Source organism: Bufo bufo, chromosome 1 (genome assembly GCF_905171765.1).
Source record: "Bufo bufo chromosome 1, aBufBuf1.1, whole genome shotgun sequence".
NCBI classification, from domain to species: domain Eukaryota; kingdom Metazoa; phylum Chordata; class Amphibia; order Anura; family Bufonidae; genus Bufo; species Bufo bufo.
The window spans coordinates 760,238,648-760,260,496 of NC_053389.1; the positions used below are offsets into that span (position 1 = coordinate 760,238,648).

A 21,849-nucleotide genomic window follows, 5' to 3' on the forward strand; every position below is an offset into this window, starting at 1 on the left:
CCCCTGGCCTTCCGTTTTTTCTCTCCCTGGGGGTCTCTTCCTCAGCTCTCTCCCCCACCTGGCCCCCGTTCGTCGCGGCAATTCTGGGGCACTATCGCGGTCGTTCGCTCCCGGCCGCGCTCCATTACTTTAGTCCCCGGCTTTTCGGGCCTACTAGGCCGCAACTCCCCGCCCACTTTCTCTCTTCCCGGGCTTTTCTCCGTCTCCTCCCCTCCGTGGGGGGAGCCTGGGAGGGGCCTCTTCTGCCTGCCAAGCCGGCCCCAGGTTCTCTGCTCTCTCTCTGAGGGGCGGTTCTTTCTCCGGCTGTCGGCTCCTTCTTTCTCCGGTCGCCGGCTCCTGCTATCTCCGGTCGCCATCTTCTGCGCTCGGTGCGCTGCACAACTCCTGGGGTCCGGTAGGCAGCCTCTGGCTGAATTGCTCCACAGGCCCCTTTCCTCTCTCCCCTCTCTATTGCTGCATTTTCCTGCAGCCCAGCCACCTGAATGTGGTTTCCTGCCTACTATATAGCTGCTGCAGCACCTCTTGGGAAATGTTGTTTCCGGGGTTAGATAGGTCAGCCCTGCTGCTCTATGGGGCCTCCTCTCCCAGCCTCCGTATCGGATCGCCACGATTTTCATGCGTCCGTTGTCTACGGAGGTTTCCACGTGGTAGGGCCCCCCCTCCCACGCGAATGGGCTCTCTCCATGGCGATCCTTCAGTCCCTGGCGGATTCGCTGGAGCGCTACCTACAAATTGCGGTCTCCTTCCCCCCTGAGCCACGCGCACGCTAAGATACAGGGTCCCGCAAGGAGTAGCCCATGGACCACCCTTGGGTGGTCTCAACTAGCTTCCACCCCTCCCCGGCATCCTCGGGTCCCCCAGGCCAGACCGGAGCCTGGTGACGAAGCCTTCTCTGTCAGTTGCCTCTGGGGACACCTCTGCACCGATTTCCTCGGAACAGAGCATCAGGCGGTCTTCCACCGTGCAGAATCCCTCTGCGTGGTCAAGTCAAACGTGCATGGTGGTACCTACCCTACCAGGTTTGGTGCCCCTCTGGTGGACTTTCTGATGGCGCCCTCCTGCCTGCACAGGTAATTACCGCACAGGTAAGGCAGCCGTCACCGTGCTTAGCAACTGGGACACCTACGCGGTGTCTCTGGTATGTACGCCCTCGTAGGCTGTGCACGACAGACCTTCCTGGCCCCTATCCAGGGGCTATGTTCTAGGCAAGCTGATAATTCAGGCAAACGCCACTTGTAGGGTTGGCTCCCCTTCTCGGCCTCTAAAGGTTCTTTTGTAATGCCTGTACCAGAGAATACAGGCCGGCTTCTATGCCGTGGCGATTACATCTGTCTGTTTCCAGCTGCCTTATTACTTTCATAGGTAGAGCTCCTGCTGACTGGTTAGGTGTTCCATGCGGCACTATTTCCCCCTACCGGGCGAGATATACAGGCCGCCTTCAATTGCCGTAGCAATTGCACCTGTCTGTTTCCAGCCACCTTGCTCCCTTCCTGGGCAGAGTCCCTACACCATCTCCTGATGCTGTATCCAGTATCCCTGGCAGACTCTATTGTTCCGTGCGGCACTATTTCTCCCTTTCCGGCGAGATATAGAGGCCACTCTCAATTGCTTTGCAATTGCTCTGTTTGGTTCTAGTGAGCACCAGGCTGCCACCTTGTGCCCTTCATTTTTATTTAACCTCTCTATCTCCAGGAGCTGTTGCCGTTGCTTCTGTCTGGCCTTATGGTGTACCTTGCGGCACTATTTCTGCCTTACTGGACGAGATATTGAGGCCACTTTGTAGTGCCGTTGCCACTGCAACCTCATCTAGAGTGCACCAAACAGCCATCTTCCTCCCTTCTTAGGTGAGTTCCTGCACCGTCTCTGATGCTGCAGTCATTACGCCTGTCGGGCTCTATGGTGTGCCATGCGGCCCTATTTCCCTCTTTTTAGGTGAAATAGAGGGCATTCTTCAGTTGCCATTGCACTTACCTTGTTGTGGTGTGCACCTGTCGTTCCTTGTGGTACCATGTGGCCCTATTTTTCCCTTCCCGAGCGAAATATAGGTGCCATAGCTAACGTGGCAGCCGTTGCACTTCTTCTCTGGTCCTAGGGTGCTCCATGTGGACCCATCGCTCTAATCTTAGACCTAGTACCTCGGCCATCTCCAGATGCTGTACCCATTGCACCGGTCTGGTCGTATCTCTACACTACACAGCCTCATTTCTACCTTACAGGTTGAGGACCTGTACCCTCCAAATGCGGTCGCATTCCTGGATGCTGTGGCTTTGTTTCCACCCTCCTTAGTGTGCAACATGCAGCCACCTTACCTCGGTTTTCGGCGTGTATTTTTAGTACCCATGTGCTGGGTCCTATGGTGCAATCTGTGGCCCATACGGTTTCTGTATTACTGGGTGCTTCCTTCCCCGGGCTCTAATCTGTGCTGCGGATGTTGGTTACTTCCCTTTTCGGCATCCTGGTTCAGCACACATATGGTAGCCATATCTGGCAGGGGTGGGCCAGCCCAACCTCCTCCTTGTCGGTCTATTTCTACTTCTGGTGTACGTAGCTTGCTGAGCACCAGCCGCTGCAGCAGTTTTCGGCCATCACTTGATGTCCTCCGCCACACGGAATCCTCCTGGGGTCAGCGACATATCCTCGCTGGACATCCTCGCTGGACGTCCTCCCTGATGAGTTAGGGACAGAACCACTGAGCGTCACACACCTGCCTGGTAGGTGAATTTTCTGCTGATTGCTCTGACATAGGACAGGGTTCCGTAGTTCCTTCTGGGTCCGGGTGTTCCCTTATTTCTATGCTTAGTTGTACTATCTATCAGAGGGCAGTCCTTTGGGACCTTGCTATTGTCCTCGCCCATCTGGTACTCTCTCCCCCTGGGAGCCTTCTGTATGTCGGTCGCAGCTGGTTTCTACATTTCGTGTAGTCACTCCCGCTTCTTTTATAGCGACTTCACCATTCCTTATGCATATGGGCGTCTGTTGTTTTAGTGGTACAATCAAGCCGCTGTATTTGCCCTCCCCGGGACAATGTATGCTGATTGCTAGCCACTATTCTTTGACCTTCGGCTGAGCTGGGTGTTCCTTTGCCTTCTTCTTGCATTTGGGACCTTCTCCCAGGCATTTGTCCTGGGGTGCTGGCAGTCGTCACTGTGGCCTCCTTGGAGTTTCTCCCTTGTTATGAGGCTTCCTGCCTATTCCGTGCTTTTCTCCTGTTGGGTCACATGGTTCTCCCGCACCTGTATGCCCACAGGTGGCATGGTTGTTCTTCCCACCCTCGGGGACTGCTTTGGGACGTCCCATGGTGCTGTGTCCCCCAATGCCATGCACGAGAAAATTGGATTTTTTGTACTCACCGTAAAATCCTTTTCTCGTAGTAGGCATTGGGGGACACAGATCCCTCCCTATGTTGTTTTACTTCCGCTTCTCCGGGCTGGTCTCTTGATCTTTCCCGGTACGGGAGTTGTTGGTTCCTTGCTTTTCTTCTCTCTCCTACTGCTTTTGGTACAAACTGAGCTGCCTAGTGTCTGTGGAGAGGGTATAGCCCAACGGGGAGGAGCCAACACTTTTTATGTCTAGTGTCGCCTCCTAGTGGTAGTTGGACATATACCCATGGTGCTGTGTCCCCCAATGCCTACTACGAGAAAAGGATTTTACGGTGAGTACAAAAAATCCAATTTTTCGGACAATACGACAACAGTAGCCTACTTAAAACACCAGGGGGGCACAAAGTCCCAAGGTTTAATCCGGTTGGCAGAACTAATCTTCCAGTGGGCAGAAGAACATGTCCTATCAATAACGGCGGCCCACTTAAAGGGCTCAGAAAACCTAGAAGCGGACTACCTGAGCAGAAAAACTATAGATCAGGGAGAGTGGTCCCTGTGCCAGGATGCCTTCCTAAAAATTTGCAAAAGGTGGGGAACTCCGCAGATAGATTTGTTCGTGTCAAAAGAAAACACAAAGGTCAAACGCTTCTGCTCCCTGAATCCCAGAGACCGACCGTGGGCAATCGATGCGTTCTCAACCAGGTGGACATGGAACCTGGCATACGCTTTTCCTCCCTGGTCCATAATCCCCAGGGTACTTCAAAAAAATCGAAAGGGATCCAACAACAGTAATACTGGTGGTCCCTTTTCTGGCCAAAAAGAAGCTGGTTCTCCATCCTGAAAGACCTAGCCTTAGAGGAACCTTGGGAAATCCCATACCATCCGAACCTGCTGTCACAGGGCCCAATCAATCATCAGAACCCCAGCCTGTTCCGTCTGTCAGCTTGGATCCTGAGGGCGAGATGCTGAAAAGTAAAGGTCTCTCAGGGAAAGTCATCACTACCCTAAAATTGAGCCGTAAAAAAGTAACCACGGCCATTTATATGAAAATATGGAAGAGGTACTGTTCCTGGCTAGGGGATAACTGCCCTAACAGATCACCACCCTGCATCCAGAAAATTCTAGATTTTCTCCAAAAGGGCCTAGACATGGGGCTTAAACCTAACACTTTAAAGGTGCAAATATCGGCCCTAGCAGCATTCTATGATTCCGACCTATCAAACCACAGGTGGATTAAAGGATTTATGAGAGCGGCTTCCAGAATAAGACCATCCCTTACGAATAAAGTGCCACAATGGGACTTAAATCTGGTATTAAGAGGACTAACAAAACCCCCGTTCACTCCTCTGTCAGACATCTCATTAAAACATCTATCATACAAAGCGGCTTTTCTGATCGCCATAACATCAGCCAGACGCCTAGGCGAGATCCAGGCCCTCTCATGTAAAGAACCTTACCTCTCAGTCTTTCCAGATAGGATAGTTCTAAAATTAGATCCTGGTTTTCTCCCCAAGGTCGTATCAAATTTCCACAGGGATCAAGAAATTATTTTACCATACTTTCCCGTAGATGTCCTTCAGCCGATAGAATCTCAATTCCATCTCCTTGATGTACGAGACACCATCGTGTTATACTTGGCCACTACTAAAGAATTTAGGAGATAATAACCTCTTAGTCCAGTTCGCCGGTCAGAACAAAGGGAAAAAAAGTGTCAAAGGCCTCCATCGGTAGATGGATTAAGTCTACCATCGCATGCTGCTACTCCAGGGAGGGCCTGAATAGCCCAGCCAACATTAGAGCCCATTCCACTAGGGCTATGGCATCTTCCTGGGCAGAGAAGGCCGGTGTTTCACTGGACACCATATGCAAAGCGGCCACTTGGTCAAATATAAATACCTTCATAAAACACTATTGTCTGGATGTTTCAGCCAGTGCAGACCTGACGTTCGGTCGCAAGATTCTGCAGGCAGCATTCCCCCCCTCTACCTAGTAATCTGGTAGTTCTCCATGGTAGATGATAAGGAAAACCGTAATTAGACTTACCAGTAATTTTGTTTCCTTGAATCCACCATGACGGCTCAGATATTCCCTCCCTATGTAAACTTTATCAGAGAGTATGAAGTAATATTCTTTCTAAAAAAAAACTGGTGAGGCTGGTGGTTGAATATGCTATTATAATATTCATTAGGCTGCACCCACTTGGTAATCTGTAAACACTGAGGGTGAGAGTGGGTGGTGGCCTTTTAAACTCTCTGTGCTCCTGCCCCTATAGAGGTCAAGGGTCATCTCTCCATGGTAGCTGTCATGGTGGATTCAAGGAAACAAAATTACCGCTAAGTCCAATTACGGTTTTTCATTTTATGTCGAGGAACTATTTGTCATGGCGGAGAGCCTTTACCTTCTCGATGAGTTCTAGGCACTCGCTCAGTGTCTGGCGGATTTTGTTGGACAGGGACAGCAGCTCCTCCTCGTCCTCGATGCCCTCCCACAAAGAGCGGTTACAAGGGTTTTGTTTTTTCGCAGTGGGTGGCCTCTTTGGTGGCAGGATCATGGGCGGCCTCTTGTAAGTCTTCCTTTTAGAGCTCAGCCACTCTTCTAGCTTCTTTCTTAGAAGTGGAAAAGAAAACTGTGACAATGCAACCGTACTTACAGAGGACAAATCGCCCCCAAATTATCTGGGGAATATCCAGGAGAAGATATTACACAAAAGATCCATTCACAACAGCGGCCAAGTGGACACTACATCGGGTCAATGGAGCCCTATGGATTTATCTGACGAATAGAAAGGGAGCCTAATGTAATGGAAGGCTTGAATGCTGCGTACTTACATAAACTTACACAAGGATCCCACCTAACATCCGCTTGGCCGTATCTCTTCACTCTCTCACCATCTTCTTGTCACAATGACAACACAAAGTGACAAGGTATGGCCCTGTGAGACCTCAACCGTCCGATTTATGCCAGCATTTGGTTGACTGCGGCTGACTGCAAGGGGCACCCACAGCAGCCGATGTATGCAGGATTTTGCAGTAAAATCATGTGGCCATTGGTCACCGTGGGCAGGGTTTTGGCGGCATATGGTGTGGCCTCAACCCTTATGTCAAATCCTCATCAGCATCAATGCACACATGTGAACATGGAAGACCTATCCCTCTTCATGTCAAGTAAGGATGGAAATTCAACTAAGGCCCCATTCACACGTCTGCAATTTCGTTCCGCATTTCCGTTCCCGAAGAAAATAGAACATGTCCTATTCTTGTCCGAAAAATGCGGAACACACATTGCCGTGTCCGTGTTTTCTGGATCCGCAAAACACGTTACGGACGTGTGAATGGACCCTAAAAGGGTTGTTTGACTTCAGCAAATACCATTTATCATGTAGGGAAAGTTAATACACGGCACTTACTAATGTATTGTGATTCTCCATATTACCTCCTTGGCTGGCTGGATTCATTTTTCCATCACATTATACGCTGCTTGTAGGGATGTCCCGATACCATTTTTTTAAGACTGAGTACGAGTACCGATACTTTTTTTTAAGTACTCACCGATACCAATTACCGATACTAATTTTAACAATAAAATACACACACATGTATTTTCTGACCACTGACCAACCAAAAGGCCCAAAAACAGAACTATAACATTCCAAGGAGACGTTACACTGTATGGGGGCAGCCACAAAGAGACGTTATACTGTATGGGGGCAGCCACAAGGAGACATTATACTGTATGGGGCAGCCACAAGGAGATGTTATACTGTATGGGGGGCAGCCACAAGGAGAGGTTATACTGTATGGGGGGCAGCCACAAGGAGACGTTATACTGTATGGGGGGCAGCTACAAGGAGACGTTATACTGTATGGGGCAGCTACAAGGAGACGTTATACTGTATGGGGGCAGCCACAAGGAGACGTTATACTGTATGGGGGGCAGCTACAAGGAGACGTTATACTGTATGGGGCAGCCACAAGGGGACTTTATACTGTATGGGGGCCACAAGGAGATGTTATACTGTATGGGGCAGCCACAAGGAGACGTTATACTGTATGGGGGCAGCCACAAGAAGACGTTATACTGTATGGGGGCGGCCACAAGGAGACGCTATACTGTATGGGGGCGGCCACAAGGAGACGCTATACTGTATGGGGGCGGCCACAAGGAGACGCTATACTGTATGGGGGCGGCCACAAGGAGACGCTATACTGTATGGGGGCGGCCACAAGGAGACGTTACACTGTATGGGGGCAGCCACAAGGAGACGTTATACTGTATGGGGGGCAGCCACAAGGAGACGTTATACTGTATGGGGGGCAGCCACAAGGAGACGTTATACTGTATAAGGGCGGCCACAAGGAGACGTTATACTGTATGGGACGGCCACAAGGAGACGTTATACTGTATGGGACGGCCACAAGGAGACGTTATACTGTATGGGGGCAGCCACAAGGAGACGTTATACTGTATGGGGCAGCCACAAGGAGACGTTATACTTTATGGGATGGCCACAAGGAGACGTTATACTGTATGGGACGGCCACAAGGAGACGTTATACTGTATGGGGGCAGCCACAAGGAGACGTTATACTGTATGGGGCAGCCACAAGGAGACGTTATACTGTATGGGGGCAGCCACAAGGAGACGTTATACTTTATGGGACGGCCACAAGGAGACGTTATACTGTATGGGACGGCCACAAGGAGACGTTATACTGTATGGGGCAGCCACAAGGAGACGTTACACTGTATGGGGGCAGCCACAAGGAGACGTTATACTGTATGGGGGCAGCCACAAGGAGACGTTATACTGTATGGGACGGCCACAAGGAGACGTTATACTGTATGGGGCAGCCACAAGGAGACGTTACACTGTATGGGGCGGCCACAAGGAGACGTTATACTGTATGGGACGGCCACAAGGAGACGTTATACTGTATGGGACGGCCACAAGGAGACGTTACACTGTATGGGGCGGCCAAAAGGAGACGCTACTGTAAGGAGTCAGTATAATACTCTTGTGGCCATCATGCAGTAATGTATATTTCTTCTTGCCCTAATGCCTGCTTTTAGAGATCAATGTGCAGCTTGCAGGCAGGAAGGGAAGGACCAGGGCCATAGAAGACAGACACTATCACCTTTGGAGGGACTCGCTCCTGGCAAACACAGCTCTGCTGCAGTGAATGCAGTGGAGCAGACTGATGTAATTACAATGTATAGTTATTGCAGGGACTCAGAGAATCGTCTGAGAGTTTATTAGTTAAAACGAATCGAATGAGTCAGAGACTGTGTCACCGAGTCCCTGCCAGACTTCCTGCTCTGCTACATGCACCCTGTACACACACAGCTCCACTACATGCTATGCTAATAATGCCCCCCCTTCCCCCGGACGGACTTACAGGGAGCCGCAGAGCAGGAGGCCTGGCAGGGACTCGGTGACACAGTCTGTGACTCATTGGATTCTTTTAACTAATAAACTGTCAGACGATTCTCTGAGTCCCTGCACTACGCTCCCTGTGCTGGTTGCCTCTGATTGGTTGGAGGGCGGGGAGGGGCGGGGCCAGCTTCCACTCTAGGCTCCTATTACACTGCCTGCTGCTGCCTGTGAAGCTGTTAGCTGTGCGAGGTGCAGGGGCCGCGGACGGACACAGACACAAAGAAGCGGCGCACAGGTATCGGCAGTGGTATCGGGGACATTTGCACGAGTACATGTACTCGTGCAAATGCCCGGTATCGGTCCCGATACCGATACTGGTATCGGGACATCCCTAGCTGCTTGTATTCAGAGGTTACGACCACCCTGCAATCCAGCCGTGGTGGCCGTGCTTGCACACTGTAGGGAAAAAAAATACCATGCGATTGCGCATAGTAGCTTTTTTTCCTATAGTGTGTAAGCACAGCGCCCACGGCTGGATTGCAGGGTGGTCGTAACCTCTGAATACGAGCAGCGTATAATGTGATGGAAAAATGAATCCAGCCAGCCAAGGAGGTAATATGGAGAATCACAATACATTAGTAAGTGTCTTGTATTAACTTTCTCTACATGGTAAATGTCACTTGCTGAAGGGAGACAACTCTTTTAGCCCCTTAGTGACCACCAATACGCCTTTTTACGACGGTCACTAAAGGGCCCTAGGCTGGGCCGCCACCTTTTTATGGTAGCACAGTCTAAATGCTCTATTACACCTGCCGATTTTTCGGCAGATGATCGCTAGCGAGTGTTCATACGAACGCTTATTAGCAACCATCTTGCAGTGTAAGGCCTTGTCCACACTTCAGCGATTTCCATCAGTGATTTTTAAACCCAAACCAGGAATGGAGCCTCCATTGATAAGGTAGAATGGAAAGATCTGCACTCGTTCTGTGTTTTGGAGCCGCACCTTGTCTTGGCTGAAAATCACTGAAGTGTGAACTAGGCCTAATACTGCCGTGATTTTTATGCACACCTGGCAGCAGATTGTGCTGTCTAATTACGATCTGCCGCTGGCAAACCACTAGACAGCATGGGGACGAGCAAAGGCATAGTGATCGCTCCTCCCTATGCTGCGGAGGAGATCGGTGCATGTAATAGCAGCAGTCTCCTCCTCTAGCGAGCAGGTGATTGCCAGGAGAGAACGCTTCCTTCCTGACAATTGCTTGATCAATCGGCCTGTGTAATACAGGCTTAAGCGCTGCACGGGTCTCGGCTCTCACATGAAAGCCGCGCTTCTACTCTAACGGCCCGGACCGGTAGAAGCACTGATTCCGGCCATTTAACCTCTCAAATGCCGCGGACTACAACACCTGCGGAATGTAATCAGTTACGGAGGGAGCGGACTCCCTCTGTCTCTTATCGGAACCCCACGAATAAGATTGTGGGGTGCCAATATCAGTGCACACAGGCCAATACCTAGTGAAGACACTAGGCCTGCCTCCAGCGCACTCTGCTGGTGAATGCCAGCATGGCACAATAAGACACATTGCAATGCATTAACAGTGCAATAGATTTTAGTGAGACTAATAAATGGTTAAGAAAAAAAATAATAATAATAAAATAAAAAAATTTAAGAAATCCAAGTAGAAACATTTACACCTTTTACCACTGAAAAAATGCTTTTCAATGGAGAAAATTGAAAAAATACTTCCCCCCCCCCCCCCCCACATTTGTTATTGATGAATCTGTAACAACCCACACTACATAAATATCATGTAATTTAATCTAAATGAAAGATTCCCTTCTGTTAGGGATCGACCGATTATCGGCCGACATTCCGGATTTTGTACATTATCGGCATCTAACCTTGCCGATATACCGATAATGCGTATAAAGCGATTAATTCCATTATGGAAGCGCGCACTAGTATGCATCCGGTGCAGAGAGCGGGGAAGATACTCACCCTCCCTGGTCTTCTACTACCTGTCCTGACCCTGTACAGCGTCAGGACGTAGTGCGCGCACTATGACCTGGCGCTGCACGCTATCAGGTGACAGTGCTGCGCGGGCCGGAGAAGTCAGGGGAGCGAGACGCCGGAGATGAAGAGGAGCCGCAAGCAGGAGAGGTGAGGAGTTTTTAATTTTATTAATCTGAGGTCTGATAGGGGTTAATAAAGTCAGTGAGGAGGGGGGATGGTGTGGAAATTGGCATTTGGCACTAGTATATTATAAATGTAAATGATAAATTGACTACCAACTAAGGGCTTTATTCATTTATAATATACATTTATAATATACTAGTGCCAAATGCCAATTTCCACCACCTCAGTGACTACCAACTAATATAATATATATTATGAGATATAAAATATCGGTATAAATTATCAGCTATCGGCCTGAAAGTTCACAGATCGGTATTGGCTCTAAAAAATCGATATCGGTCGATCCCTACTACATGTTAGAACAATATGAGTGCATTCACATACTTGCGGTCATCTGCAGTCATCCTGGGAGTCTGTGGTCGTATGGTGGCGTCAGTGGTTGTCAGGAGGGAAGGCTTTGTGGTGGCCTCCTTAGTTGCACGTTGTTGCAGAGTCTTTCTATTGTACTCATCCTTGGATCCATCTACTGCTTTTTTGCATCCAGTGGGTCCCGCGCTTTTTCGAGGAGCTACCTGTTTATTCAGCAAGTGGGTACTCTGACGATTGGACACTGTCTTGGAGGAGGAATCCAAACGGTGTGGTCTTATCTTTGGCGCAGAGACAGGGTTGGTGCTGATCTTCCTATGGACCGTGGTGGTGGAGGAAGTCACCTGTGCAGCTGCGAGATGTTTGGTAGAACAGGTCTGTTTTTTAGAATTACCCTCCAACCGATCCTCGGGCACATTCAGCGGCTGTCTCACACCATCGTTCCTTGAAGACTTAATCAGGAAACTTCTTTCGCTTGCACTCTTACTTTTCGCTCCAGGCAGGCTTAATCTAGAAACTATGCGGATGTGTCCACTGCCGGCCACGGACGGAGGCTTCCCGGATGGAGGCTGAGACTCTTGGAGGATTTTTGCCTTCGTGGCCTGTGTCATGGCTTTAGTTGCAGGCATTTGCTTAGACTGAGATAGGCTCTGCTCTCTCTTCTTAGGCTGCGGCCCCGGCTGGCCTCTCATAGTAGATGTCTTGCCCATCACACAGATTTCAGGTTTATCTCTAGGTTGTTTTTTTGTCAAAATAACAGTTAATTTGACGTCCGACTCTTCACTTCTTCCCTGCTTTCTAGCATTGGACTTGGGTACAAGAGAGGCTTGTAATGTCCTTCCTCCGATCTGTTCCGGTCTCGCTCTTGGTAGACTGCCTTTAGGTGGCAGAGGGTTTCGGGATGACATTTTATCCACCGGTTTGTTGGATGAGACAGTCTGCTGCGCAGGTATCTTTCCGGAGCTTGTTTTATGTAGAAGTGGTCCGGCATTTGAGGTTTTGCTCTTTTTCGATTCAAAAGCAAAGTGTGAAGCTTTATTTGAAGCATATTTCTTTGTCTCACAGATCTAGAACAATACACCGAAATACAATTACTACAAGAGAAATGCAAGGCTGAGCGTACCTCAGCTTCAGAGGGTCTGCTCGGGGTCTCCGTTACAGATTCCATCAAAAGTATCAGAAAACCAAATCCCGTCAGACCACATATAGATAACCGGGTCCGTCTGGTGCTGTTAGTTTCAGTTATGTGCTGGCACTTCTGTTATTTCCATGGACGGGGAAGGGGTTTAGGTGTTGAAAATGGTTTAAATGTAAGACAGCTAGGAAGCGGCAGTGGAACCATCGGCGCCTCTACATAACTTTGGTGGATCCACTGCCAGTGCCGGGCCTTATTAAGACTGGCGTCTAAAATGCCAGACTTAATTAATAATAGTTTTGTGGGAAAAGTATCAGTATAACTTGTCACTTTTTCATTGAAATCTCTGCCTTTCTGAGCTTAGGAGTCCAGCGGGTGGTCCCATTCAGTGAATGAGAGCCTATCCTGTGTATACAGAGATAACAGTCAATCACCGATAGGACTCGGCTCCATCACATAATGCCCTCAGAGAAGACTTCATGTCAGTGTGACAGGTTCTCTGTAAGGCAGAATGAGAAGTATATGCATACTCTTAAAGAAGACCTCTCCCCTCTCCTGACATGCCAGTTTTTATATCTTCATGCATTCTCCATGTAATAACAATTCTGGAGCATCTATTCCTATGGCTCTATGTTGTGCCATTCCTTTATTAGTCCTACTAGAAGTTATGAATGAATTGCTAGCAGTCTGCAGTAAGGGTACAGAGGGGAGGTAACCGGTTGGGGGCGTGTACCTGCACAGTCTTCCTCTAGCCAATCAGTGCTGCCATTTTTAGACTGTGCAGGAACACACCCAACTGGTTACCTCCCCTCTGTACCCTTACTGCAGACTGCTAGCAATTCATTCATAACTTCTAGTAGGACTAATAAAGGAATGGCACAACATAGAGCCATAGGAATAGATGCTCCAGAATTGTTATTACATGGGGAATGCATGAAGCTATTAAAACAGGCAGGTCAGGAGAGGGGAGAGGTCCTCACTAAGCCACCCATACACATTCAATAGCCATCTGTTAAACGATCGTTCAGCCAACAGCTCTCTCTCTCCCAACTTCCACATACACATTCTGCTCGGCCGCACGTGTTAAGTGTATTCTATGGGGAGAGTGGAGAATGCCACTGCCAGACACTGCCACGAGGGCGATAATATTCATTTCATCATGTGTGAGGGGAGAGTCGGGAGCTCCGCACACACATTATGCGTATGGCCAGCTTTACACTGAAGGCGTTCTTCTCCAGTATTGTGAGCCGTGTGGGCATTAGTGTCAGAAAAAAAAGCGGCTATATAAATAAACAGTACAACGTATAGAAATAGAGGATCATTTCTCACCGACCTGTTTAGAAGACGCTTGTGGTCTTTTATTCTGTAGATTGGTGCAATCTTTAAGATATGGCCTGCACAAACACAAGAAAATTAACACTTACAAGTAAGACTATAGAGACCACTCATCACCCCCAACTTTTTGCAATGCTTCAGTATAGCCTTACTAGTTTATACTTATTTTAAGGTAGGACTTGCTCTTAAAGGGGATGTTGCAGCTAGCCATAGACCCCACTGACTTAGGCCTCTTTCACACGTCCATGATGACATCCATGACAAGATGGTCAATTGTTCATCCGTGAAGGATCCGTGTTTGGTCCGTGTGTCATCCATATTCCATGGACACTGCTCAGCTGATAATTATTTTCTAGAGCAGGGGTGCACAACCTGCGGGCCGCATGGACAGAAACACAGCTGATCGAGCAATCAGCTGTGTTTCTGCCCGCAGCGCCACACGATGGAGCATTACCGCTCCCGCACTGTAGCAGGAGCAGGTCTGTTCCCAGCTGTCAGTGACAGCGGGGGAGCCGAGGAGAAGGCAGAAGCAGTGTATCAGCGCTTCTGCCTTCCCCTCAGATATATGAGCGGCATGCTGTGCAGGGTGGACCCAGCTTGGGGGCGCAGAGCTGCAGGATCAGGAGACCCTGACAGCTCTGCCTGTGTACAATGCCCCCATAGCAGGCTGGTTTCCCCTGTAACTGGGGCTACTTTAGATGCCCCAGTTACAGTGGAAATAGTGCAAAAAAAGTCTGTGACCCCAAAGGTGACCTCTTGGGGACAAATTATGTGGAAAAAATATATTTAAAAAAATGTGGCAAAAATAATAATTATAATAATAAAAACACAAAGAAAATTTAAAAACAAAAAAGAAAATTATAAAAAAAAGAAAAATACTAAAATAAAAATAAAAAAATTAAAAGGAAAAATTGCAGTGTTCACTGTCCCCTAACAGTCTTTTTATGATCCCTTGGGGGACACATTATGTGGCAAAAATATATTGAAAAAAATAATAGAAAAGAAAAAAGAAAAAGTGCAAAACAGAGTGTTCATTGTCCCTCAACAGTCTTTTTATGACCTTTTGGGGGACATATTATACCAATTATTTAAAAAAATAAAACAATAAAATAAATAAATAAATGTAAAAAAAAAAAAAAAAAAGGATAAAGTGAAAAATTAACAAAAAGTGTCAGTGTCCCCCACTGGTTTTTTTATGACCTCTCGGGGAATATTATTTGTAGCAGAAATATACTAAAAATTAAGTTAAAAAAAGATAAAAAATTATAAAATACATAAAAGAAAAAACACCCACACCAACCAAAACCGTCGCCATTATCGCCCCATTCACGTGAAACTATACGTATTATATAACAAAACAACCGACACAAAATAGGGAACTAATTATAATAATTTATTTTGGTGGCAGTTTGCATATTTAAAAGAATGAGGAGCTATAGTTTGAAAAAAAAAATACTTTTTAAAAATGTTTTGTACAGTTTCCCCCAAATAAAACTAAAAATCAAATTATAAGGCCCTATGTGTCAAGTGAAAAATTGTTGCAAAAATTATTTTGGTATTCCCAACACATAAAAAAGGGGTCTGTTCAGGTCTGGTTATTAAAGTGTTAACCAATAAGCGCTTTCCCCAGTAGTAAGGGAAAATGCTTACTGGTTACTGCATGGCGCCTGTAACTGCCAGGAGGTGGTAATAACCAGGGAGCGCCGTCCTCTTATTTGCGGCCCCTTAAAATAGAGCGATGTGACAATGTGGCCCTCGGACCAAAAAAGGTTGTGCACCCCTGATCTAGAGCATCTCCTACCAATAGTCCATAAAAATCACTGACTGAAATTGGATGGCGTCTATGTTTATCGGACCCACACACTTCAATGGATGGTCTGCATCACGGACCAGAGTAGTGCACGTCTCCGTGGATTTTCCACTGACCCACTGGGAAAACCATAGATGTGCCAACACACATTAAAATCTAATGGTTCCACGTCCGTAATTCAGCGACGGGTGAAAGAGGCCTTACAATGGGGGCAATTGTGTTCCATCGATGTGTCCACGGTGGTGCAAAGTCATAGGACAGAAGGAGAATTTAGGCACAAAGAGTTAAATGTTTTTAACCCTATCCTAAAATAGAAAATTCCACCTCAGTTTGGTCAGCTGAACACAAATTAGGCCCTTTCAGCTCAGGGGCCTGGCAGTTCACAAGGGATTGGTGGTCTCTCTGTAGAATGGCCGTGCATACTGCCGACAGTGCATTAAGTGGAAAAGCTGTTTTAGGGTACTTTCAAACGAGCGTTTTTCTTTTCCAGCACTGAGTTCCGTCCTAGAGGCTCAATACCAGAAAAGAACTGATCAGTTTTATCCCCATGCATTCTGAATGGAGAGAAATCCGTTCAGGATGCATCAGGATGTCTTCAGTTCAGTCTTTTTGACTTATCAGGACGGAGATAAAACCGCAGCATGCTACGGTTTTATCTCTGGCCAAAAAAACACTTGGCGGAATGCCGGATCCGGCATTAAAAATACAGCAATGCCGGATCCGTCCTTTCCGGTCTGCGCACGTGCAGACCTTTAAAAATGTTCAAAATAAATAAAAGAAAAGAAATGGATCCGTTTGTCCGTATGACAAACGGACAGACGGATCCGTTCTTGCAATGCATTTGTGAGACGGATCTGCATCCGGATCCGTCTACAAATGCTGTCCCCTTGCATGCAGATTGCCGGATCACTCTGCCGCAAGTGTTAAAGTAGCCTTATGACAAAACCCAGAAGTGTGCACCTACTTGCAGTTGTCTTGAGGCTTTAGCTTCCCTTTTGCTTCCAAATATTCAAGAAGCTTCAACCGACGCTCTTCTGCAAGGAAAAGGAACGGATGACATACACACTGTACTATGTGATCGCATCAGGTCGACTCAGAATTTTATGCAAACTGTCTTAAATTAAATTTAACTAAGTTTCCTCTCCCCCGACTCCGATTCTCAGAATTAAGGGTTGGTAATGCATCCTATAATGCAGGTTGTTGCCTGCCCCCGGGGACCCCCTGAAAATAGAACCTAGATTGGAAAACAGAGCGAAGAGCACAAAGAGGCAATAATGGGGGTGCCCGGCCTAGTAGCCAGAAATGACAACTGCTGCAAAGAACAGCTCTTGCTATAGACAGCCTGGCTGCATGCGCACGACACGGCAGGACCCCTCAATGGACGCGCTGGAATATGCTACTTAGTTCTTAGCAGCGACAAATATACAAAATATATACTAACAGCTAAATTATATAAGTAGATCCACTTAGATCCCCACCGATCATTAGAACGGGGACCCCCTGAAATGAATCGAGCCGCAGGTTGAGCATGCGCACTGCCGTTCCATTCATCCTTATGGGACCGCCAGAACTGAGCACTTGTACTATCTCAGACAGTCCCACAAAGATGAATGGGGGTGGCAGTGCGAATGCTCAACCTGCGGCTCCATTCATTTTGGGAACAGGAGAGGCATGGGGTCCCACAGGGTACGGGGTTCTGGTTCTCTGCAGGGCCCAGAGATCAGATCCACATCAATCTTGGGGCTCATCCACACCAAGTTATTTTTTTATCTGTGTCCATTCCGGTTTTTTTTGTGTGGCCCATACGCGGAAAAATTCATTTCAATGAGGCCGCAAAAAAAAAACGGACATGACTGTGTGCATTTCGTTTCTGTATGTCCGTTCTGCGAAATAAAATAGAACTTGTCCTATTATTGTCCACTTTACGGACAAGGATAGGACTGGTCTATTAGGGGCCGGCCGTTCCGTAAAATGCGGAATGAACATGGACGGTATCCACGTTTTGCGGAAATGCAATTTGCAGATCGCAAAACACCAACGGTCGTGTGCATAAGCCCTAATAGTTATCCACTATCCTGTGGATAGGAGGCAACTGGTTACAAGCCGAATACCCTTTTAAAGGGTTTTGTCCACCCTTTTTTTTTTAGACTGATGACCTATCATGAGTATCAGATGGCTGCAACCATGGCCTTCTCTTCTTTGTATACCTGCTCACCGTTGCATAGGTCATCAATATCGAAAAAGAGGGTCTATTCACACATCCGTATGTGTTTTGCAGATCCACGGATTCCTTATTTTGCGGACCGCACATTGCCGGTGTTCTGTCAAATCTCTATACCTTGCCAAAAGTCTATACCGGAAGTGACGAGGCCGCCAAGGAATCAGCTGGAGGGTGTACGCGGCGCATATCCACCGGCTTAGCAAAGAATTATTGCTGCGCGCGATAGAAGTACTTCGTACACCGCGCGTGCGCACTTAGGGGTATAGAGATTTTGCAGCGCAAAATGTTTTATCAGATCTCCCTACCCCTGAGTGCACACGCGCCCACAAATCATCAGTTGCAGTTCATCCTTACCGCAGAGCTGAGTGCTGGATACCGAGCTCACCACATAGTAGAGCTGAACTGCAACTGATGATTTGTGGGCGCGTGCGCACTCAGGGGTAGGGAGATCTGATAAAACATTTTGCGCTGCAAAATCTCTATACCCCTAAGTGCGGACGCGCACTTATCGCGGCGCAGCAATAATTCTTTGCTAAGCCGGTGGATGTGCGCCTGCGCAGCGCCGCGTACACCCTCCTCCAGCTGATTCCTTGGCGGCCTCGTCACTTCCGGTATAGACTTTTGGCAAGGTATAGAGATTTGGCAGAACACCGGCAGTATAATAGAAAATGCCTAATCTTGTCCGCAATTGCGGACAAGAATAGAACATGTTCTATTTTTTTTGGGAGCCACTGACTGGAAGATCAGCGGCATGCTCCGGAAATGCAGATGCGGAGAGCACATAGTGTGCTCTCCGCATCCATTCCGTCCCCATAGAGAATGAACGGGTCCGCACCCGTTCCGCAATTTGCGGAAGGGATGCGGACCCATTATCACGGATGTGTGAATGGAGCCTTATAAGGTGATGTCAATAATTTTATTATCACCATGGCAACGACACCTGTCAAGAGGTGGGATATATTAGGAAGTAAGTGATCACGCAGTTCTTGACATAAAAGAGACAGAAGTAGGTAAATTGGAGAGTGTAAGGATCTGAGCTGCTTTAACAAGGGGCACACTGTGATGGCTAGACAAGTGGATCAACTAGACGGACGGAAGATCTTGTGGGTTGTGTTCCTGGTATACTGTGGTTAGTGGCTACCAAAAATGTTCTGCAGGGAAACAAGTCTGATCAATGGAGGCCTCAGCTCACGACTTACAGTTTTGTAAATGTTCCCGATAATTGCCTGCTTGTCAGAAGAGGTGAGAGTTGTGCTTACGGGCAGCAATCACGTCCACTGTATGGGGGATGAGCGATCACTGCTGTGATTGTTCATCCCCATAGAGAATGACTGATCCTGGGCTGCAGATCCTTCATTACACTGCCCAGAAATGATGATTCAGAGGGGGCGCTGGCCCACACCTTTACACAGGGCAATTATCAGGAACAGGCGTTCCTACAAATACTCATCCCTGATAAGGCAGAGTTCACACGAACGTGTGTGACCCATGCCCGTGCCGCAATGCACGATCGCCGGCCGTAGGTCAGCCGCATCGGATCGCGGACCCATTCACTTTAATGGGTCCGCGATCCGCCCGTTCCGCAAAAAGATAGGACATGTTCTATCTTTTTGCGTAACGGAAGTACGGGACGCAACCCCAAGGAAGCACTCCGTAGTGCTTCCGAGGGGTCCCGTTCCGTGCGCCCGTTCCGCAATTCCGGATTTGTAGACCCATTGAAGTGAATGGGTCCGCATCCGTGATGCGGAATGCACACGGAACTGTGGCCGTGTATTAGGTCTATAATACGGCCACGGATCACACACGTTCGTGTGAACTTAGCCTAAGGCTGAGTTCACATCACCGTTTAGCTTTTCATTCTTCCAATCCGTCAGAAGAAGAGAATTTAAAAAATATATAAAATCCTGTTGCATCAGTTACCATCCGTTTGAGCCGCTTCCGCCTGAGATCCGTTTTTTTCCTTTCTCTGACGGATCAGAACAGAACGTGATGTGAACTCAGCCTAATGATTATTCTGTGTGAAGGAGCTCTCGCCTGGGTCTACACAAGCTGACCACAATGTGGTGGCCAATAGCTACGACAATGTGGTGGCCAATAGCTGCAACAATTTTTGGGTTACCGGGAGTATTAAAGGGGTTGCCCAATCTCACCGTTTCCTTGGCGACACAGGAGTAAGCGCCAGACCCAGGTGGCCGGCCTTATGGAAACAGGTGAGCGAGCCGGTGCTCCGCTATTTCCACAACTCCCATTGTAGTGAGGATTTCTATAAACACCGGCATAATCATTGGCGCCCATTGTCTGCCACAGGTTCGTGAGGCATATAGAGATAGATAGATATACAAAGCATTTCTAGGAGACAGCCCCTACAGCAGGGATCAGCAACCTCTAGCTGTTCTGAAACTACAACTCCCAGAATCCTCCTTTCACTTTCATGGGAGTTACAAAAACTGCCAAGAAAGTTTGCATGCTGGGAGTTGTAGTTTCACAGCAGCTGCAGTGCCGAAGGTTGCTGATCCCTGCAGTATAGGATCTGAGGATTCTATTGGGGATTACTAGAATAGAATGCAAGGCAGGCGGCTGTGAGCTGCGGGTGCAGCAGGAGGGGCACACCCGTCTACCTGCACCTATGACAGAGCTCACCTTGTGCTGTCAGACTCCGCTTCCCTTCCATTATATCCATTTGGAGCGCAGTGGCCGCTGACCTCACTTTCTTCACAACCGCCTCAGTTCAAACCAACCAACCAATAAGGTTCTGCGACCTAGGGAAAAGCAACCAATCACCTTCTCTCTGAACATTTGGTTTGTTTTTGTTTTTTCTCCTCCTCCATAAAACTTTATTGACAAGGACAACAGCGACAGCGCGGTCTCGGCTAGCGTGGAGGCTGCAGAATTCAGCTTGTCGCTTATTGGACGGCCGTGTTATACAGTCACTGCTGATTGGGCAGCAGTAGTCAGTGGGCGTGGTGTGAACTGTTGTGGCCAGACTCAGTGGGCTGGGCTGTGCAGAGGCGTCAGTGTTAGCGTTGTGCTGCTCCGGAGTCCGGAGGTGTAGACGACTCTTTGCAATTCCCTGCACAGCTGGTGATCCGGCGCAGTGTGCAGGGGAGACGGTGAGAGGGGACAGGGCGCAGAAGTGCGCAGTACTCCCCTTTTCTCAGACCAGTGTATGCCACACCCGTTGTTTGCCGTTTACTGCCAAAAACCCACCACACATGTCCATAGCAATGAGTGCGAAATAAAACTGCAGACCCCAGTATTTACCGTAACTCTGTGTGAGGAGATTCTAACTGGTTCTATAGGATGTCCCATAAGGGCTCATGCACACGAGCTATATGTATTTAGCGGTCCGGAAAACATGGTCCTGCAAAAAATACGGATGACGTCCGTGTGCATTCTGTATTTTGTGGAAAGGAACAGCTGGCCCCTAATAGAACAGTCCTATCCTTTTCTGTAAGGCATCTTTCACACGGGCGTCGCGTGTAAGGGCCGGACAAGATGCCGGTGCGTTGCGTGAAAAATGCACAATATAGAGCTTGCTGCGATTTTCACGCAACGCACAAGTGATGCGGGAAAATCACTGCCAGGGGCGTACACAGAAATCATTAGGCCCCCATGCCCGTTCCTAGTCCCTCCTACTATGGTAATGGCTAAATACTATATTCGGGAAGGACCTGCTGACGTCATAACATCACGTGGCACTCCTAGATCACGTGGATCGGAAATAGGAGAGCCGCGCTCTTTCACATGTATCATACTATCATGGAGCTCGCTAGGGTCAGCAGCGCGGGGAGTGAACTAAAAAACTCCTGCAGCGTTGTAGAAGTACGCGGAACCTACTGATTAAGTAACTTATTTGGTACTGAAACTGTTGGGGATGTGCTGTGAGGGATTGTACACCGGGGGAGGGGGGAGCAGCTGCGTGGATGCTGAGGGAGGGGGTATCTTGTATGGGGGGGGGGGGCAGCTGTGTGGATGCTGAGGGAGGGGGTATCTTGCATGGGGGAATGCTGAGGGAGGGGGTATCTTGTATGGGGGGGCAGCTGCGTGGATGCTGAGGGAGGGGTGGGCAGCGTGGATGCTGAGGGAGGGGGTCTCATATGGGTGGACAGCTGTGTGTATGCTGAGGGAGGGGGTGTCTTGTATGGGGGGCAG

The 21,849-nt window shown here is 48.4% G+C and overlaps 1 protein-coding gene across 2 annotated transcripts in view; it reads right to left on the reverse strand.

Annotated features, from left to right (window-relative positions):
• The window catches only part of CKAP2L (cytoskeleton associated protein 2 like), a 37,093-nt gene extending 16,673 nt beyond the window's left edge, over positions 1–20,420 (reverse strand). The window contains exons 1-5 of one of the 2 annotated variants that reach the window (XM_040414608.1): positions 20,338–20,408; positions 16,441–16,510; positions 13,665–13,725; positions 11,215–12,263; positions 5,719–5,926 (exon numbers count right to left, since the gene is read on the reverse strand). In XM_040414608.1, the coding sequence (XP_040270542.1) occupies positions 5,719–5,926; positions 11,215–12,263; positions 13,665–13,725; positions 16,441–16,510; positions 20,338–20,377 (1,428 nt within the window). In that variant the 5' untranslated portion in view covers positions 20,378–20,408. Of the gene's footprint in view, positions 1–5,718; positions 5,927–11,214; positions 12,264–13,664; positions 13,726–16,440; positions 16,511–20,337 lie in introns of both variants that reach the window. The other variant, XM_040414609.1, reaches the window with a different exon arrangement.
• Positions 20,421–21,849: the final 1,429 nt, after the last annotated feature.